This window comes from Oncorhynchus masou, unplaced genomic scaffold (assembly GCF_036934945.1).
Source record: "Oncorhynchus masou masou isolate Uvic2021 unplaced genomic scaffold, UVic_Omas_1.1 unplaced_scaffold_2678, whole genome shotgun sequence".
Taxonomy (NCBI): domain Eukaryota; kingdom Metazoa; phylum Chordata; class Actinopteri; order Salmoniformes; family Salmonidae; genus Oncorhynchus; species Oncorhynchus masou.
Window position 1 is genome coordinate 32,501 of NW_027009112.1, and position 21,775 is coordinate 54,275.

Genomic DNA, 21,775 nt, shown 5'->3' on the forward strand with positions numbered 1-21,775 from the left:
GAGAGACAGACAGAGACATAGAAAGAGAGAGCGAGAGAGAGAGACATAGACAGAGAGACATAGAAAGAGAGAGCGAGAGAGAGAGACAGACAGAGAGACATAGAAAGAGAGAGCGAGAGAGAGACATAGAAAGAGAGAGCGAGAGAGAGAGACAGACAGAGAGACAGAAAGAGAGAGCGGGAGAGAGAGACATAGACAGAGAGACATAGAAAGAGAGAGCGAGAGAGAGACATAGAAAGAGAGAGCGAGAGAGAGACAGACAGAGAGACATAGAAAGAGAGAGCGAGAGAGAGACATAGACAGAGAGACATAGAAAGAGAGAGCGAGAGAGAGACATAGACAGAGAGACATAGAAAGAGAGAGCGAGAGAGACATAGAAAGAGAGAGCGAGAGAGAGAGTGCGAGAGACTCACAAAGCGGCGTGGCTTTGCCCATAGCTGTAGTTTTGATTGCTGTACCTTCAGGGGACACACGACACCCCGGTTTCCAAGGCCGATGGTGGCTTGGTAATAATGGACAACAGCTGTGGTGTCCTGTGGTCCTAGTGCTCACACCTGGGTTCAAATAGTATTTGAAATAATTTAAAATACTTTAGCCTGGTTTGATTGAGCTAGCCTAGCACAGTGGGACCACTGCCCATCTGTCACTCTAGGCAGGTTAAAGCAAGCAATTAAAGTATTTGAAAGATTTCTAATAGTATTTGCACCCAGGTCTGGCAGTAGTTATTTAAAGACTGATGACTGTATGTTCAGACATGCTCTGGTGAGCTTTCTGGAATCATACAATCTGAAGGGATGAGACTATATTATAGTGTTTGATTTTACTTAAACATGTACAGAACAAAACAACACAGGGACACAAACACCATAACAATTGACTCATTCCTTGGTGTTTTGTGTGGACTGATACCCCATCATTTAAAACATGTTGTTTTATCCCCAGTGTGGTGAGGGCATTAGTGGAGGAGAGATGGCCATCTTTGCATCGCGGGCGGGTCCGGGGCCGTGCTGGCACCCAGCATGCTTTGCGTGCGCCACGTGTCAGGAGCTGCTGGTAGACCTTATCTACTTCCACCAGGATGGAAAGATCCACTGTGGACGACACCACGCTGAGCTGCTGAAACCAAGATGCTCAGGCTGCGATGAGGTGAGATCACTGTGTGTGTGATCAATAACCTGTGATGAGGTTAACTCATTGCAGACATGAAACATTGAATTGTTGGCTTGAAACAATGGCAGACTTTTTTTTCAGCATACAGTACAGTAGTTAGACTTTAGTCAGTCTGCTCATTAAACACCGGAGATAGACAGTAGTCTACTGAAGCGATGTGACTGTCGTGTCTTTGGCTATGCTGGATGAAGTGATATGACATGCTATTCTATAAAATCCTTTCTCTGTAATTAAAATTACCTGATTGAGCTAATCAGGTAAATGTAATTAACTAGAAAGTCCGGGCACCACAAAATAATATTTATAGAGCTGTAATCTTCCGAATAAACTCTTAAAGACTCTTAAATATTTTATATCAATAGCAGTCAATATTAATCGTCACCTTATTTCAGTCTCATCTGAAAGTTGTAAATTCTTGGTTATCTTCACGAACCCTGGTTAACAAGTTGAATCAGCAATACAAAATTGGGCTTACCTATTTATTTACTAAATACCTAACTAATCACACAGAATTACATATACACAGAATGAATCATACCTTGATTACAAATTATGTCATAAAGGAAAACGTCCTTTGCGGACGGAACAGATATGACAGCTGGTTACACAAAGAAAGGGGGTTGGGTTTGAGTGAAAGAGCGGGAAGACTGAAGAACAAAGGGAGAAGCGATGTCTCTATTGTGCCGTAGGCAGCTACTCTATCGTAAATACAGAATCTTATGCATTCTAAATTACCGTCCATTTTGAAAAGGAAAATGCAATAAATATTTACTGAGTTGCGCTTCGGTAGGTTGGTGGTAGATGGAAGGCCGTGTTGCCTTTGAAGAGGCCGTGTTGCCTTTGACATCCTTTGAAGAATGTCTCTGGTGGTAAATTGGATACGTTGTAGTACCGTCATTGTGTGGTAGATGGGATACTCTGTATGTTCTTTCCTAGCCCACGTTTGCAGCTGCTGTTGCGAACTCAAAGTTCATAACATTTGCAACCAAAGCTCACGCTGAGGTTGGCTTCGTTCTGTAGTTATTATCTGAACCCTCTGACATCATCCTAATGTATCCGGAACAGGAGGTTACATTTTTGTCAAGGGCTTTTATATAGTGGAGGAAGAAGGGTGTGTTTCATAGTTTATAGCCCATGTCTCTTCACAGGGGCGGGCCACTGATTGAGCAGAGCCCTAACCTTATGAAAACCCAAATCTCTCATTTGGAAGCTAAAATTACATTTAATCTTTTCACCAATAATTTTATATTCAAACATTTAAATTGCACAACAACTCCATGTGAATCTGATAATTATAATGTGTAGACTTTCCACGGTATCGTTTATGTCATCCTATCATTGATGAGAATGTCTCAGATGACAACCGAACTGACATCCTATTCATTAAGTACCAATGCATACGTTCAACTGGTTGGATTACCAAAATATGGTTCATTTCCCCCCACCTTCTGATGTTCCCAGAATCTCTGTTTAACAAAGGCTATTCAAGAGTCCCTCTGTAGAGCCAAGAGAGAGGGAAGGGAGAAAGGTGTTTAATGGGGGGGGGGTCAAAAACCTTATCCACAGGCCAACGTCATGACATGACCAATAAACTTATTGCACATTTAGTAACTGAAGTTGAATTCATCTTGTGTTTGTCTGTTTCCTAATTATTCTATAAGTAGCAGACAGTATTTAAACATGTCTGTTTATCCCCCCCTCAGATAATTTTTTCAGATGAGTGCACGGAGGCCGAGGGGCGTCACTGGCACATGAAGCACTTTGCCTGTTTCGAGTGTGAGACGGTGCTCGGCGGTCAGCGATACATCATGAAAGATGGCCGCCCCTACTGCTGCGGCTGCTTCGAGTCTCTGTACGCGGAGTACTGTGAAGCCTGCGGGGAGAATATAGGTGAGTCAATATCTCTGGTTCATATGTGGTCAATCTATGCCTGATTACTGGAATAAATAAAGAGTTGTTGACATAATGTGTAGCCTGTTGCTGAAGCCTTTTAAAGATGTTGCTCTACATTCACCACCTCTCCCTCTCTTCCCTCCATTCCTCTCTCCCTCCCTTCTTGCCTCCACCAGGAGTGGACCATGCCCAGATGACCTACGAGGGTGTCCACTGGCACGCTACAGACACGTGTTTCTGCTGTGCCCAGTGTAAGAGCACCCTGCTGGGCTGTCCCTTCCTGCCCAAGCAGGGCCGTATCTACTGCTCCAAGGCCTGCAGCCTGGGAGAGGACGTCTACGCCTCAGACTCCTCCGACTCGGTCTTCCAGTCCGCCGGCTCTCGTGAATCCCGCCAGAGTCACATGGGCAAGAGCAGCCACCCGATGGCTGAACAGTGGAGGCAGTCCCAGCTCTTCAACCCAGTTGCAGTGGCTGACTATAACAAGACTCCTAGTCTATATGGAGATAGAGGGGACAGAGAAATGGATATTGTGGGTCGAAAGCTGTCCCACATGGGCTTCACTGAGGAGCACACCTGGAGGGACCGAGAGGAGGATCCGGAGGAGTGGGCCGAACACGAGGACTACATGACACAGCTCCTGCTCAAGTTCGGGGACCGCGCCGGGGTGTTCCAGACGCAGCCTTCAGAGGAACCCGGCACCAGTAGGTCAGCCGAACCCTGGCTGAAGCCTGAGACTAAACCAGCCTCCACCACCACCAGTCCCACGAACCAGAGCCACCTGCCTGAGATGTACTGGACCCAGTCCCAGGATGGGCTGGTCAGTAAGAAGCACCTGCCTGAGATGTACTGGGCACAGTCCCAAGACGGGCTTGGGGATTCGGCTTACGGAAGCCATCCAGGCCCTGCTAGTGCCAGAAAGATCCATGATCTGGAGCTGGACCAGGGGCTGATGGACCAGAGGGTTAGCGCTGGGGGAGCAGGGTTATGGATGCTGGACCCCAGGGAGTGGTGTGAAGACTCTCTGGAGTGTATCACAGACGAGCTGAGGAAGACTGAGCACAGTGTTGGAGACTCCATGGACTCTCTTGCCCTCTCTAACATCACTGGTAAGAGTTCATATCACATGCGCTTCTTTGTTCACTGTAAAAATGTGTTTGGTGGACTTCTGGTGAAAGTAGTCTGGTAAAGGTAGTCAGCGATCAGTTATTAATTCCAGTGTAATAATGGAGATTTAAATGGAACAGGAAAAGATAGTATGAAAAGCCATTAAACAAAATAGCTACAGTAATTAGCTACAGTAAATAACTTGTTTTCCTGCTTCTGTCGAGTAACACAGCTTTATATTGTCCTGTCCTCCCAGGTGCGTCAGCGGATGGAGACAGTAAGGAGGGTCAGATCCTCTACTCTCTCCACAACCTGCTGGACCCAGAAGACTGTGAGAAGATGAGCATCATGGGCACCCTCAACTCCTCCATGCTCCACCGCAGCACCAACTCTCTGGATCACCAGCAGGGGGCAGCAGACCAGGAGGAAGAGGAGGTGCGGAGGGGGGCGCAGAGGGTACAGGGGCCGGTGTCTTTGCCCCTCCCTCCTAAACAGGAGGTTCCACCACCTCACCTTCAGCTACCAGTGTTGAGGAGGAGCAGGTCCCAGTCCACACGGCCACCTGGCCAGCAGATGGTCAAGTTCTCTGAGGACACGGTGGATAACGGGTCTTGCCAGAACCTGGCGGTGCGTCAGCCTCCTCAGAGTGAGAGGACACGTCGGCGGGTGTACCACCACGAGGACCCCGAAAGGCCACACCGGCACCATCACGGCCGCCACCACAACCGTAGAACCCGCTCGGACAATGCTCTTAACCTCCTGCCTAAGGAACGGGTGCAGAGGCCCTACCAGGGACATGGTCTGAGTTCCCTTCAGGAACACCACGCGGCCCTCTTCAACCAACCTGGCCCTGGTGCTCACAGGCCGCCACCCTATCCTCACACCACTTCAGACTACTCCCTCCAGGCTCGGGGTGACCGGGATCGCGACCGCTTCCTAGGTGGCCTGTACGCTGACGAGGAAGACTGGTGCTCCACCTGCTCCTCCTCTTCCTCAGACTCTGAGGAGGAAGGTTACTTCCTGGGGCAGCTCATTCCCCAGCCCAGGGTTCCTAGCAGGTATCAATACTCTACTGAGGACTTCCCAACACGCGTTACGGCCATGTCGCCCAACGACTCACGGACTAAATCCAGAAAGAAGGGTCACAGAGGCAAGAACTGCATCATTTCATAATCTAGATGTACATTCTCTGTTTTACTTCCAGCACTAATCATTTGTGGACAGGTGAGACCAGTTCTTTGTAGTTGGACTTGCTGGACAAAACATTGTCCATATTATTGGACTTCTTATTATGGGTCATGTCTAACACTCAAACCATGCCAGAAAAAGACATTTTCTCCTTTTCTTTTTATAAAATTCATCAAAAAACACTTTTTATTTTTTACATTGTCTGATAAACCATTGAAAGTATTCCAGCAATACCATTGTGTGCATTAAATGGCAATTAATGCACTGTTGTTATTGCTGACAGGGAAAGGAATAGTTAGTAAAGTAGACTTCTAGGGACTAACCAACATAATAATTTAATAGTACAAAATATGAATGTGTATATTAAGTTAAAATGTTAATACTGGTATTTTTATATCCCTGACTTTTAACTAAGATTTTTCTGGTTTTAATGTAAACAAAGTTGGCGTAGGGAGGCGGGACAAGCTGTTGTCGTAGTAACAAGCAGAGCTATTTTGCATGCATCACTTGTCAACCAATCAAGGCTTTACAAAAAACAAACCAACTATTGCCAGAATACAAACCATCTGCTTACTCAAATCAAAATGCCATAATATCTGGTTTCTGGTAACAATTTACATGAAGTTGCTCTTAAACCTCTCAACTTCAAAGTGATACCCTGAGTCTTCGCTGTATTCCAATGTTAATTCTCTAACACGCTTGTCCCTCATCTGTCCAGATTCAGTTACATTACAGAGCTCTTCTCCATACATGCCCTTTATACAGCGCAAGTCATTATACCACGAATACTTAACTGTTATGTGATGTAAAGAAGCTTTTAATAAATATTCTTACCAAACGTTTCAGAAAATGTTTCAGTTTTTTTGTATGTACTAGAATAACTGATTTGGTAGCGTTTTTAGACATAGTAAATATTCAAATATACAATGCAAATAACTTGGTGTTTAAGCAGTGCACCTAAACCAAACACTGACTCACAAAGTCTCATCGGATGGAACCAAACCTGATACGTGAATGGTACATAGTCTACTAGACCGTTTACATAATAAAAACATCTTTATTTTTGTTACACTCAAAAATCGTTTTAAATCACAAATCATCAAAGACGTGTCAGTTCCACATATAGAAAGTTGAGTTGAGCATCTGACGTTTAGAAAGTGTTTTTCTTCATCTCCCAGCCAGATTAGCACTGGTGGTGAATACAACTCTGTCAGGAAACACAACATGTAATCACATTTAGCAAGGCCAGTGCCACACTGGCTGAAATAGAACATAGTCAGATGAACACATTGTCCATACAAAAGAAAAGGAGAACATATTCTCAGACCATACAAGACTTTACACAAGTAGCACAATCCTACTCCCAGGCAGTAGCACCAAAAGTCTTGCTTCAACTGCAGCAATCTCAAATCAAATGTACCTAGCAGGAAGAGTTCATAAAACAAGAACTGGACTCATACAATACCAGTCAAAAGTTTGGACACACCTACTCATTCCTGGGATTTTCTTTATTTCTGCCATTTTCTACATTGTAGAATAATAGCGAAGGCATCAAAACTATGAAATAACACATATGAAATAATGTAGTAACCAAAAAAAGTATAAAAAAGGATATATTTTATATTTGCAATTCTGACAGCTTTGCACTCTCTTGGCATTCCCTCAACCAGCTTCATGAGGTAGTGACCTGGAATGCATTTCAATTAACAGATGTGCCTTTGTTAGAAGTAAATTTGTATAATTTCTTTCCTTAATGCGTTTGAGCCAATCATTTGTGTTGTGACAAGGTAGGGGTGGTATACAGAAGATAGCCCTATTTGGTAAAATACCAAGTCCATAGTATGGCAAGAAGAGCTCAAATAAGCAAAGAGAAACGGCTTTAAGACATGAAGGTCAGTCAATCCGGAAAACGTCAAGAACTTTTAAAGTTTCTTCAAGTGCAGTCGCAAAAACCATCAAGCGCTATGATGAAACTGGCTCTCATGAGGACCACCACAGGAAAGGAAGACCCAGAGGTACCTCTGCTGCAGAGGATAAATTCATTAGTTACCAGCCTCAGAAATTGCAAACCAAATAAATGCTTCAAGTATTCAACTGTTCAGAGGAGAAGCGTGAAATCAGGCCTTTATGGTAGAATTGCTGCAGAGAAACCACTACTACAGGATTCCAATAAGAAGAAGAGACTTGCTTGGGCCAAAAAAAACACGAGCAATGGACATTAGACTGGTGGAAATCTGTCCTTTGGTCTGATGAGTCCACATTTGAGCTTTTTGGCTCCAACCGCCGTGTCGTTGTGAGACGCAGAGTAGGTGAACGGATGATCTCCACATGTGTGGTTCACACCGTGAAACATGGAGGTGGTGTGATGGTGCTTTGTTGGTGACACTGTCTGTGATTTTAGAATTCAAGACACACTTAACCAGCATGGCTACCACAGCATTCTGCTACGAATGCCATCCTATCTGGTTTGCGCTTAGTGTGACTATCATTTGTTTTTAAACAGGACAATGACCCAACACACCTCCAGGCTGTGTAAAGACTATCTGACCAAGGAGAGTGATGCAGTGCTGCATCAGATGACCTGGCCTCCACAATCACCCGACCTCTACCCAATTGAGGTGGTTTGGGATGAGTACGACGGCAGAGTGAAGGAAAAGCAGCCAACAAGTGCTCAGCATATGTGGGAACTCCTTAAAGACTTTTGGAAAAGCATTCCAGGTGAAGCTGGTTGAGAGAATACCAAGAGTGTGCAAAGCTGTCATCAAGGCAAAGGGTGGCTACTTTGAAGATTCTCAAATATAAAATATATTTTTATTTGTTTAACACTTTCTTGGTTGCTACATGATTCCATGTGTGTTATTTCATAGTGTTGATGTCTATTATTCTACAATGTAGAAAATTGTAAAAACAAAGAAAAACCCTTGAATGAGTAGGTGTGTCCAAACCTTTGACTGGTACTGTAGTAGCAGAGCATTGTTTGTGGTACCAGTGGATGCTGACCTATAACACGTCACACATCATCATTAGATTGCCAGTTCAGTAAAAAACACTGATGACCAGTCCCTATGGTTACACTGGTTAACAACAGTTTTAAAATCAGTCAATCCCAGATGAACTATGAGCCTAAATTGACATACCAATTCTACTTGTTAAGGACATTGTAGAACCAATACCCTCATCGGGTGGTGAGGAAGTAGCTGAACAGGACTTTGAACACTGTTTTTGACAACATGGACTAATTACTGCTGGACATTATCAGTACATATGGGTCACCTGGTGCACGTCTGTCCTGAAACCCAGAAAGGTGGGAAAACATGGGGCCAATACTGCTGAAGATATCCACAGTCTTAACACATGGCAGACCCCTGGGAGTCCTGCCCTCACTGTATGCCGGAGGCCCCAAAAAAGACTGGACCTGATTGGCTCCCTTACAGTAAGATGGGACGCGATTGGCTGTCTGTCTCAGATGGAGGGTTCCGGTTGCCGCACGACCTCAATCACCTGATCCAGATCGGTGATGAAGTGCTTGAGGTCGTCAAGGCAACGCTCCCTGATCTCTCCCAGGTTCTCTCGGAGTGGAGCCTGCAGCTGCTTCTCCAGATTAGCGTCCTTAGCAACCAGCATCTTCACTACCATGCCAAATGTCTCACAGTCCTGCCGGTACACCTGGAAAACAACAACACAACATCAGAAACAGGAGCCAATAATACTTCATTTTGTTAATTTAGTAGAAGCTCTTATCCACAAGGAATTTCAGTCAGTGCAATTTAATACAACAATCACAATACAACATGATCAACAAGTAGCGAACATCAACTACAGAGCTGGAACAAATACTAGCTCTTCAGAGATTAGGAACATCAGTACTTCCTTGGAAAATGGGTCTTAGAAACTATTTCCTGATGAGCCCCGAGCTAGCTCACGTCTACATGCTCGTTCAATAGCCCTGCTAAGGGAGAAGAGAACACTCTGGTGTGAACACACACTTCATTGTGTTAACATGTAGACCCAGGTGTCCTGTCAGCACACAAGCCTTCTTATTGGCTAGCCTGGCCCCGGAGCCAATAAAAACCCAGTAAAGTAGAGGAGTTGAGGCTCTAGGGCTTGTAACAGGTGTGAGGGGAACAATGAGAGGAGAGGTGTTAAAACCTTGATGAGACCTGCTGACCCCACACCTAGTCTTCAATGGCTCACACAGACCATACAGCAAATACACTGCGGATGTCATACAAGGTCAGCCCTAGTGCACAGTCTAATGATTTGATCAGAGGAGGATTTGTCTAGCTTATCTAAAATGAATTCAATCCAACATCAACATTTGGATTACAAGAGCTAAATAAAAGAAGGCCTTAAATCTGTAATCTTTCCCATCACGATAAATCACAAATGGAAACATGCACTGACAAGGAAAGAGTTAAATAACGGAGAGAAAACACCAAGAGAAGACACTGTTGAACTGTCATTAAGATGAAAAACAGTCCACCCCATTGCCCCAGGGTGACACCTGGAAAAGGTTCTCATCATAAACATGCAGAAGGAGAGAGAAAAGTGGAAAAGTGGCCTGTTTAGAATTGTGACCTTCTACAGACCAACATGGGAGCAGAGAACACATGCAGTCAAGATCATTATGGACATTCCAACATGGTCCACTCACTAGCCCTTGGTTACCACACCCTGACAGCTCTCCACTGCATACTGTGAGCTGTCTCAGACAGCACGGGGCTGTGCCGTCCAGAGTAGTTTAGCTTCCAGCTACAGTCCTTTTCTCAGGGCCTCTGAGTCTGCAGCTATAAGAGGTGAGTCACTGTCAGGCCTTTAGGAAACAAACCTGTCACTCTATTTTCCCTTTCTCCCCTACTTGCTCTCTTATCTTGCTCTCTTTTATGTCTCTCTCTCAATTCAATTCAAGGGCTTTATTGGCATGAGAAACATATGTTAACGTTGCCAAAGCAAGTGAAATAGATAATAAACAAAAGTGGAACAAAAAAAACTACAGTAAACATTACACTCACAAAAGTTCCAAAATAATAGACATAAAATGTCATATTACGTGAAAATAGTTAAAGTACCGGGAAAATAAATAAACATAAATATGAGTTGTATTTACAATGGTGTTTGTTCTTCACTGGTTGCCATTTTCTTGTGGAAACAAGATGACAAGTTTATCAACAACATTTATTTCTGTTGAATTCTTTGTGGACCTGTGTAATCATCTCTCTCTCTCCTACTGGCTCCTGTCCTGTGTGAACAGTAAGGTGAACTATCACTAATCTTCTCTCTCCTACTGGCTCCTGTCCTGTGTGAACAGTGAGGTGAACTATCACTAATCTTCTCTCTCCTACTGGCTCCTGTCCTGTGTGAACAGTGAGGTGAACTATCACTAATCTTCTCTCTCCTACTGGCTCCTGTCCTGTGTGAACAGTGAGGTGAACTATCACTAATCTTCTCTCTCCTACTGGCTCCTGTCCTGTGTGAACAGTGAGGTGAACTATCACTAATCTTCTCTCTCCTACTGGCTCCTGTCCTGTGTGAACAGTGAGGTGAACTATCACTAATCTTCTCTCTCCTACTGGCTCCTGTCCTGTGTGAACAGTAAGGTGAACTATCACTAATCGTCTCTCTCTGTCCTGTGTGAACAGTAAGGTGAACTATCACTAATCTTCTCTCTCCTGTCCTGTGTGAACAGTAAGGTGAACTATCACTAATCTTCTCTCTCCTACTGGCTCCTGTCCTGTGTGAACAGTGAGGTGAACTATCACTAATCTTCTCTCTCCTACTGGCTCCTGTCCTGTGTGAACAGTGAGGTGAACTATCACTAATCTTCTCTCTCCTACTGGCTCCTGTCCTGTGTGAACAGTGAGGTGAACTATCACTAATCTTCTCTTTGTGGGTTTAAATGCCTTCGCTTTCATTTTTCTAGATGTAGATCTTTTACTGCTCTAGTGATGTAAGTATTGTTTGGATAACCTTATTTACTATTTATTGTGGATTGATTTGTATTTTATTTTTTTCACTCGATGTGATGTGCACTGCACACCGGAAGAAGAATTATCACATTAAAGTATTGTAATGTTTGTTTATGTGACAATCTCATAAGGGACAGGATACCAACTGGCGATTTGACACGCAAATAAAATGTAATTCATTCATTCATTAACGCTCATTAGACCAAGCAGAATGTCATCAGGACACAAGGTTGAGTTTAGGTCAAATATAGATTTAGTCCAATTTAAACGAGATTATTAATTATCTGGATTCTACGGCTCGATACGCCAGGCCGATACAGGAAGCTAACAGGCCTGGGGGAGTGAGTGGGTGCGTGCTGGAGTTGAAGACGAACCACAGCTGAGTTTGGCTGGGCAGGAATGTGAAGGTTGGGGTGGGGGGGGTCAGATGAGGACATCTAAGCCAGGTTACAGTCAGGATGCTTCCCAAATGGCACCCTATCCAGTGCACTACTTTAGACCAAGACCCATAGGGCCATGTAGGGAACAGGGTGCCATTTGGGACATCCTCAGTCCTCCACCCAACCCAACCCCATTAACAGTTGCTACTGTACTGCTAGGCATTTTTCACTTCCTGGCTATTTTTAGCCAATCACAATGTTGCTGGTTGTGGACTAGAGCCAGGCTCTGTAAGGAAGGCAGAGGACATGATAATGACATCGCATGAAACCTCTAATGGCTATGATATTTTTTATTTTATTTTACCTTTATTTAACTAGGCAAGTCAGTTAATTAAGAACAAATTCTTATTTTCAATGACGGCCTAGGAACAGTGGGTTGCCTGTTCAGGGGCAGAACGACAGATTTGTACCTTGTCAGCTCGGGGATTTGAACTTCCGGTTACCAGTCCAACACTCTAACCACTAGGCTATCATGTCGCCCGATATCATATGTATGTTAATCAAGAGCCCTACCCATTCACACACATACATACATGACTCTGATAATCAGCACTGCATTGTGTTAAGGCTGTATTGTTAGTTCTATAGTAACTGAGATGGTCAGGCAACATAGTGACTGTATTTCCAACCTCAACTCCTTAGTTACTACACCATGAGCGGTTTAGATCCATAGGTAGGCCACACTGAAAGTGTACAGAATTAAGTTGTTAATAACAGGAGGAGCCAATCAGTCCAAAGCAGGAAGTGCCATGTTCCAACTCCTAACAACGCATTAGAGCACTCTGTACTTTCACATACTTCCTGTGTGACCCTTGAACCCATTACCCAAACAGGGAGGAAGTTGCTCTGGACCACTGGAGGTGTGGGTGGCTGTGGGTTTGGGTCCTGTTGTTAGCCTATTGCTTTGAGTATGGAGTCGACGACTGGTAGGAGTGCAGGGTCTGATCTCTGGGCTTTGGATCAGAGAGATACTGCATACCGGAAGGACAGGGAGGGGATCCAGCCGGGACACGGAGACAGGGGCCACAGCCCCGCTCTGATTAGAGCCTGAGGGCTGAGGAGGAGGAGGAGAGGCCACACAGTGTGGCTCTGGAGCTTAAAGGGTTGCTAATGAATCAAAACATGCTACCAGCTTTCCAGGTTATGAGGGGTATGGTCAACCTCAAACCAGTGTCCCAAATGGCTCCCTGGTAGTGCACTTTAAAGGGAATAGGGACCTAGTCTGGTGCCACATTCCAGACGATGATGAATAGGCCCTATAGAAGCTGGACGCCAGCCATGCCTTTCTACTGCCTTTTAACCAGCCAATGGAAGTGAGCTAAGCTGGTTGCTCTGCCAAAGTCAACGCCATTCATATGCCTCATCTTCCTCCTCCTCTACAGTGAGAAGGCCATGGAGGTGGAATTTAGTCCAATTTCCCTTTGCTACACAAACACAGTAGGCTATAGGGGACGACAGGTGACATGTGAAAAGGGTAGAGGGAGCCAGTGTAGGCTAAGTGTGCAATGGAAGAGATGGCTGGACCAGATTGTGGAGGGAAAATAAACATCTCGCTCTCTCTCTCTCTCGCTGTGTGTGTGTGTGTGTGTGTGTGCGTGTGTGGTTGGCATCTGCTTGACACTTGTTGAGCGGCTAACCATTACTGCAGTGGAGAGCCCCACTTCACAGACCTTTCTAATGTGAAATAAGGAGGTTGTTTCTTGAAAGGCTTCCATGCCGGGTCACTTAACTATGCATGATCTGAGGACCTAAACACACACTTCAATCACTGGATGTGGAAAGAGCAGCAAGGTGAAACTGGGAGGCCCAGTGCGCTCAGGAATAGTTTGTCTGAAGCAATGCTTCTGTATGCAGATAGAAACAGGTTTGAACAATTGGCTTTGAAGTACAGATTTGGGATGTGTCTTTTAGTGTTATCTGACAGCTTAGACCAGCACATCACATACCACCTATGCTTCAAACACACTAAAATTAGCGTTCTATTGAAATCTCACTGTCTATTTCACTCTCAGTTTGCAGTGAGGACAAGACATACTACGCTTCAATAATCAACTTCACACAAAGATATTGCTTTCAACATAAACGTAAAATTGTATTATTAATTTAATGCTAGATGTGTTCCGACTAGACCTAGAGGAGAGCTGACCAGATGTGTTCTCAGACTAGACCTAGAGGAGAGCTGACCAGATGTGTTCTCCGACTAGACCTAGAGGAGAGCTGACCAGATGTGTTCTCCGACTAGACCTAGAGGAGAGCTGACCAGATGTGTTAACAGACTAGACCTAGAGGAGAGCTGACCAGATGTGTTCCCAGAATAGACCTAGAGGAGAGCTGACCAGATGTGTTCTCAGACTAGACCTAGAGGAGAGCTGACCAGATGTGTTCTCCGACTAGACCTAGAGGAGAGCTGACCAGATGTGTTCTCAGACTAGACCTAGAGGAGAGCTGACCAGATGTGTTCCCAGAATAGACCTAGAGGAGAGCTGACCAGATGTGTTCCCAGACTAGACCTAGAGGAGAGCTGACCAGATGTGTTAACAGACTAGACCTAGAGGAGAGCTGACCAGATGTGTTAACAGACTAGACCTAGAGGAGAGCTGACCAGATGTGTTCCCAGAATAGACCTAGAGGAGAGCTGACCAGATGTGTTCCCAGACTAGACCTAGAGGAGAGCTGACCAGATGTGTTAACAGACTAGACCTAGAGGAGAGCTGACCAGATGTGTTAACAGACTAGACCTAGAGGAGAGCTGACCAGATGTGTTCCCAGAATAGACCTAGAGGAGAGCTGACCAGATGTGTTCCCAGAATAGACCTAGAGGAGAGCTGACCAGATGTGTTCAGACTAGACCTAGAGGATAGCTGACCAGATGTGTTCTCTGACTAGACCTAGAGGAGAGCTGACCAGATGTGTTCTCAGACTAGAACTAGAGGAGAGCTGACCAGATGTGTTCCCAGACTGAGGAGAGCTGACCCTCAGACTAGACCTAGAGGATGGCTGACCAGATGTGTTCTCTGACTAGACCTAGAGGAGAGCTGACCAGATGTGTTCCCCGACTAGACCTAGAGGAGAGCTGACCAGATGTGTTCCCAGACTAGACCTAGAGGAGAGCTGACCAGATGTGTTCTCAGACTAGACGAGAGCTGACCAGATGTGTTCTCAGACTAGACCTAGAGGAGAGCTGACCAGATGTATTCTCCGACTAGACCTAGAGGAGAGCTGTCCAGATGTGTTCAGACTAGACCTAGAGGAGAGCTACGTTTAACGACAGGATCCTTACAATGGCCCCTCAAACATGCTTTTTTTCTCTGGGGAAGAGGACATCAATTGGCTGTTGTAAGGGTCTTGCTCTGAGGTGCAGCTCCACAGAAGGGCTCTGTGTGTGTTAGGTCTCTACCCCAGGAGGACACTCAAATTTAACGAACTCAGTAGAACAGCACAGATGCCCTTAATTAGCTCACTGGGAGCATAGGACAACACATACACACACATGGGGCGGCAGGTAGCCTATTGGGTAGAGTATTGGGCCACTAACCGAAAGATTGCTAGATTGAATCCCAAAGCTGACAAGGTACAAATCTGTGGATCTGCCCCTGAACAACGGCCAGTAACTGTTACTAGACCGTCATTGTAAGTAATAATTTGTTCTTAACGGACTTGTCTGGTTAAATAAATAAATGAAAAACATACGCCTCAGGTGCTTTCTATCCCACCCCTTCTAGACTGGTGGTATATTACCCTGGGTAGAACTAAACTGGTGGTATATTAACCTGGGTAGAACTAGACTGGTGGTATATTACCCTGGGTAGAACTAGACTGGTGGTATATTAACCTGGGTAGAACTAGACTGGTGGTATATTAACCTGGGTAGAACTAGACTGGTGGTATATTACCCTGGGTAGAACTAGACTGGTGGTATATTACCCTGGGTAGAACTAGACTGGTGGTATATTAACCTGGGTAGAACTAGACTGGTGGTATATTAACCTGGGTAGAACTAGACTGGTGGTATATTAACCTGGGTAGAACTAGACTGGTGGTATATTACCCTGGGTAGAACTAGACTGGTGGTATATTAACCTGGGTAGAACTAGACTGGTGGTATATTACCCTGGGTAGAACTAGACTGGTGGTATATTACCCTGGGTAGAACTAGACTGGTGGTATATTAACCTGGGTAGAACTAGACTGGTGGTATATTACCCTGGGTAGAACTAGACTGGTGGTATATTAACCTGGGTAGAACTAGACTGGTGGTATATTACCCTGGGTAGAACTAGACTGGTGGTATATTAACCTGGGTAGAACTAGACTGGTGGTATATTAACCTGGGTAGAACTAGACTGGTGGTATATTAACCTGGGTAGAACTAGACTGGTGGTATATTACCCTGGGTAGAACTAGACTGGTGGTATATTAACCTGGGTAGAACTAGACTGGTGGTATATTACCCTGGGTAGAACTAGACTGGTGGTATATTACCCTGGGTAGAACTAAACTGGTGGTATATTACCCTGGGTAGAACTAGACTGGTGGTATATTACCTGGGTAGAACTAGACTGGTGGTATATTAACCTGGGTAGAACTAGACTGGTGGTATATTAACCTGGGTAGAACTAGACTGGTGGTATATTACCCTGGGTAGAACTAGACTGGTGGTATATTAACCTGGGTAGAACTAGACTGGTGGTATATTAACCTGGGTAGAACTAGACTGGTGGTATATTAACCTGGGTAGAACTAGACTGGTGGTATATTAACCTGGGTAGAACTAGACTGGTGGTATATTAACCTGGGTAGAACTAGACTGGTGGTATATTAACCTGGGTAGAACTAGACTGGTGGTATATTAACCTGGGTAGAACTAGACTGGTGGTATATTAACCTGGGTAGAACTAGACTGGTGGTATATTAACCTGGGTAGAACTAGACTGGTGGTATATTAACCTGGGTAGAACTAGACTGGTGGTATATTAACCTGGGTAGAACTAGACTGGTGGTATATTAACCTGGGTAGAACTAGACTGGTGGTATATTAACCTGGGTAGAACTAGACTGGTGGTATATTAACCTGGGTAGAACTAGACTGGTGGTATATTAACCTGGGTAGAACTAGACTGGTGGTATATTAACCTGGGTAGAACTAGACTGGTGGTATATTAACCTGGGTAGAACTAGACTGGTGGTATATTAACCTGGGTAGAACTAGACTGGTGGTATATTAACCTGGGTAGAACTAGACTGGTGGTATATTACCCTGGGTAGAACTAGACTGGTGGTATATTACCCTGGGTAGAACTAGACTGGTGGTATATTAACCTGGGTAGAACTAGACTGGTGGTATATTAACCTGGGTAGAACTAGACTGGTGGTATATTACCCTGGGTAGAACTAGACTGGTGGTATATTAACCTGGGTAGAACTAGACTGGTGGTATATTAACCTGGGTAGAACTAGACTGGTGGTATATTAACCTGGGTAGAACTAGACTGGTGGTATATTAACCTGGGTAGAACTAGACTGGTGGTATATTAACCTGGGTAGAACTAGACTGGTGGTATATTAACCTGGGTAGAACTAGACTGGTGGTATATTAACCTGGGTAGAACTAGACTGGTGGTATATTAACCTGGGTAGAACTAGACTGGTGGTATATTAACCTGGGTAGAACTAGACTGGTGGTATATTAACCTGGGTAGAACTAGACTGGTGGTATATTAACCTGGGTAGAACTAGACTGGTGGTATATTAACCTGGGTAGAACTAGACTGGTGGTATATTAACCTGGGTAGAACTAGACTGGTGGTATATTAACCTGGGTAGAACTAGACTGGTGGTATATTAACCTGGGTAGAACTAGACTGGTGGTATATTAACCTGGGTAGAACTAGACTGGTGGTATATTAACCTGGGTAGAACTAGACTGGTGGTATATTAACCTGGGTAGAACTAGACTGGTGGTATATTAACCTGGGTAGAACTAGACTGGTGGTATATTAACCTGGGTAGAACTAGACTGGTGGTATATTAACCTGGGTAGAACTAGACTGGGGTGGTATATTAACCTGGGTAGAACTGGGGGTGACTGGTGGTGGGTGGTATATTAACCTGGGTAGAACTAGACTGGTGGTATATTAACCTGGGTAGAACTAGACTGGTGGTATATTAACCTGGGTAGCACTAGGCTGGGTGGGGGTGGTATATTAACCTGGGTAGCACTTGGTTGGGTGGGGATGGTATATAAACCTGGTATGTATGGGCATCTGGCTGTTTGCAGTAATACACTGATAAGAAACCATGACTCGGCCCAGGAGTTTCTCCTGCTTCTCCTGTTTCTCCTGCTTCAGGATAAGGAAAAACTCCAGGCCTGAATTCCACTTTTCCAGACCACATGACCTGACTGTTTAATGTGACGTGTCTGTGTTATTATACATATGATAAATAACCTGAAGTGTGTATGTGGGCTCACCAGGCCAGAGACATGGCTGTGTTGGGCTGAAGTGTGTATGTGGGCTCACCACACCAGAGACATGGCTGTGTTGGGCTGAAGTGTGTATGTGGGCTCACCAGGCCAGAGACATGGCTGTGTTGGGCTGAAGTGTGTATGTGGGCTCACCAGGCCAGAGACATGGCTGTGTTGGGCTGAAGTGTGTATGTGGGCTCACCAGGCCAGAGACATGGCTGTGTTGGGCTGAAGTGTGTATATGGGCTCACCAGGCCAGAGACATGGCTGTGTTGGGCTGAAGTGTGTATGTGGGCTCACCAGGCCAGAGACATGGCTGTGTTGGGCTGAAGTGTGTATGTGGGCTCACCAGGCCAGAGACATGGCTGTGTTGGGCTGAAGTGTGTATGTGGGCTCACCAGGCCAGAGACATGGCTGTGTTGGGCTGAAGTGTGTATGTGGGCTCACCACGCCAGAGACATGGCTGTGTTGGGCTGAAGTGTGTATGTGGGCTCACCACGCCAGAGACATGGCTGTGTTGGGCTGAAGTGTGTATGTGGGCTCACCAGGCCAGAGACATGGCTGTGTTGGGCTGAAGTGTGTATGTGGGCTCACCACGCCAGAGACATGGCTGTGTTGGGCTGAAGTGTGTATGTGGGCTCACCAGGCCAGAGACATGGCTGTGTTGGGCTGAAGTGTGTATGTGGGCTCACCACACCAGAGACATGGCTGTGTTGGGCTGAAGTGTGTATGTGGGCTCACCAGGCCAGAGACATGGCTGTGTTGGGCTGAAGTGTGTATGTGGGCTCACCAGGCCAGAGACATGGCTGTGTTGGGCTGAAGTGTGTATGTGGGCTCACCAGGCCAGAGACATGGCTGTGTTGGGTACAGAGACTGCTCTATTTCCCGGGCCTTGGCTGGGCCATGGACCTGTGTTGGGCTCCTGGAAGTCATCCTGGGTCTGTGTTGGGCTGAAGTCGTATGGGGCTCACCACGCCAGAGACATGGCCTGAAGTGTGTATGTGGGCTCACCAGGCCAGAGACATGGCTGTGTTGGGCTGGGGTATGTGGGCTCACCAGGCCAGAGACATGCTGTGTGGGCTGGGTATGTGGGCTCACCAGGCCAGAGACATGGCTGGCTGAAGTGGATTGGGCTCACCACGCCAGAGACCTGAAGTGTATGTGGGCATTCACCACGTCAGAGACATGGCTGTGTTGGGCATCACCAGGCCAGAGACATGGCTGTGTTGGGCTGAAGTGTGTATGTTCACCATGTGGGCCAGAGACATGGCTGTGTTGGGCTGAAGTGGCTGAAGTGTATGTGGGCTCACCAAAGACATGGCTGTGTTGGGCTGAAGTGTGTCACCAAGAGACATGGCTGTGTTGGGCTTGGGCTCACCAGGCCAGAGACATGGCTGTGTTGGGCTGAAGTGTGTATGTGGGCTCACCATGCCAGAGACATGGCTGTGTTGGGCTGAAGTGTGTATGTGGGCTCACCAGGCCAGAGACATGGCTGTGTTGGGCTGAAGTGTGTAGAGAGTCAAAACACATGGCTGGTGCTCTGTCAGCACCAGGCCAGAGACATGGCTGTGTTGGGCTGAAGTTTTATGGCTGTGTTGGGCTGAAGGGCTCACCAGCCAGAGACATGGCTGTGTTGGGCTGAATATGTGCATGTGTCAAATAAACCCCAAAACAAAATGAGATGTTAACATGTGGGCTCACCAAAACAAAATGGATGTTGGGCTGAAGTGTGTACCACGCCAGAGACATGGCTGTGTTGGGCTGAAGTGTGTAAATCACACAGCAGAGCATGGCTGTGTTGGGCAGTGGGCTCAACCAGAGACATGGCTTGGGCTGAAGTGTGTATGTGGGCTCACCACGCCAGAGACATGGCTGTGTTGGGCTGAATTATCCCTCCCCAGAGACATGGCTGTGTTGGGCTGAAGTGAACAGTGGGCTCACCCCCAGAGACATGGCTGTGTTGGGCCCCCATGTGGGCTCACCACGCCAGAGACATGGCTGTGTTGGGCTGAAGTGTGTATGTGGGCTCACCAGGCCAGAGACATGGCTGTGTTGGGCTGAATGTGGGCTCACCAGGCCAGAGACATGGCTGTGTTGGGTACCTGCTCTATTTCCCGGGCCTTGGCTCCGATCAGCGCTCGGCGCTCCTGGAAGTCATCCTGGGTCTTGGGGGTCTCGTCGATGGGGGGCAGGCCCTCCTCACGGTCCCACTCTAGGACATGAGCCTCCTCCTGGGGAGAGAGACAGAGAGAGATGGTGTCCTGGGTCGCTCCGCTGGCTGGAAGAAGGATTTCTGAAAACCCATTCATCCCAAGCTTTTATATTCATTTATTTCATTATTATTCAAGTGTCTATTTTAAGTGGTCAATTTAAGACAAAAAACATAATTTTTTTGAGCATAAAGTCCTTCTACACTGTCCACTCTGCTATCAATGCCAGTGAATCGATATGGGTGATCCCCTCAAACAGCGTGGTCATGTCCAGAGAGTCAAAACACACACGGTGCTCTGGTCAGCATCGAAGTGGAGCGTTCCCTACTTTTAGGGCTCAGCTAGACTCTGCATATGTGCATCATGGGAAAAGTTCAAATAAACCCCAAAACAAAATGAGATGTTAACATTGCATTAAGTACGGTGATCAAATCACACAGCAGAGCTCCAGTTAACCCTCTTTAGTAGAGAGAGATCAGCCAGCCAACAGCATTATCCCTCCCCCACTGGGTAGAACAGTCTGGCCCCCCAGCGCTGGCCCCCCATGTGTCAGAGACTAAGACAGGGAGAAACGAGGAGAAAACGAGGCCAACTTAGATCATTGCTTCGATACTGCTGGATCTCTCTCTACCCCTCTCCATCTCTCTCTACTCCTCTCTACCCCTCTCCATCTCTCTCTACTCCTCTCCATCTCTCTCTCTCTCTACCCCTCTCCATCTCTCTCTCTCTACCCCTCTCCATCTCTCTCTCTACCCCTCTCCATCTCTCTCTCTACTCTCTACCCTCTCCTCTCTCTACCCCTCTCCATCTCTCTCTCTACCCCTCTCCATCTCTCTCTCTACCCCTCTCTCTACCCCTCTCCATCTCTCTCTCTCTCTACTCCTCTCCATCACTCTCTCTAACCCTCTCTGTGTCTCTCTACCCCTCTCCATCTCTCTCTACCCCTCTCCATCTCTCTCTACCCCTCTCCATCTCTCTCTACCCCTCTCCATCTCTCTCTACCCCTCTCCATCTCTCTCTACCCCTCTCCATCTCTCTCTACTCCTCTCTCTACCCCTCCATCTCTCTCTCTCTCTCTACCCCTCTCCGTCTCTCTCTACCCCTCTCCATCTCTCTCTACCCCCTCTCCATCTCTCTCTACCCCCTCTCCATCTCTCTCTCTCTCTAACCCTCTCCATCTCTCTCTACCCCTCTCCATCTCTCTCCACCCCTCTCCATCTCTCTCTACCCCTCTCCATCTCTCTCTACCCCTCTCCATCTCTCTCTACCCCTCTCCATCTCTCTCTACTCCTCTCTCTACCCCTCCATCTCTCTCTCTCTCTCTACCCCTCTCCCAGT

At 46.3% G+C, this 21,775-nt stretch overlaps 2 protein-coding genes across 3 annotated transcripts in view; one reads left to right on the forward strand and one right to left on the reverse strand.

The window, feature by feature from the left end:
* LOC135533808 (prickle-like protein 1) overlaps positions 1–6,196 on the forward strand; it is a 22,993-nt gene extending 16,797 nt beyond the window's left edge. For both annotated transcript variants that reach the window (XM_064961034.1, XM_064961033.1), the window contains 4 exons: positions 943–1,146; positions 2,874–3,060; positions 3,240–4,172; positions 4,427–6,196. In XM_064961034.1, the coding sequence (XP_064817106.1) occupies positions 943–1,146; positions 2,874–3,060; positions 3,240–4,172; positions 4,427–5,343 (2,241 nt within the window). In that variant the 3' untranslated portion in view covers positions 5,344–6,196. The remainder of the gene's footprint in view (positions 1–942; positions 1,147–2,873; positions 3,061–3,239; positions 4,173–4,426) is intronic.
* Positions 6,197–6,411: 215 nt separating this feature from the next.
* Positions 6,412–20,551, reverse strand: LOC135533810 (periphilin-1-like). The gene is made up of 2 exons (XM_064961035.1): positions 20,330–20,551; positions 6,412–9,024 (listed from the first exon to the last, which is right to left on the reverse strand). Exons 1-2 carry the CDS (start codon positions 20,534–20,536, stop codon positions 8,821–8,823), a joined length of 411 nt encoding a protein of 136 aa, XP_064817107.1. The 5' UTR covers positions 20,537–20,551; the 3' UTR covers positions 6,412–8,820.
* Between the last annotated feature and the right edge of the window lie 1,224 nt (positions 20,552–21,775).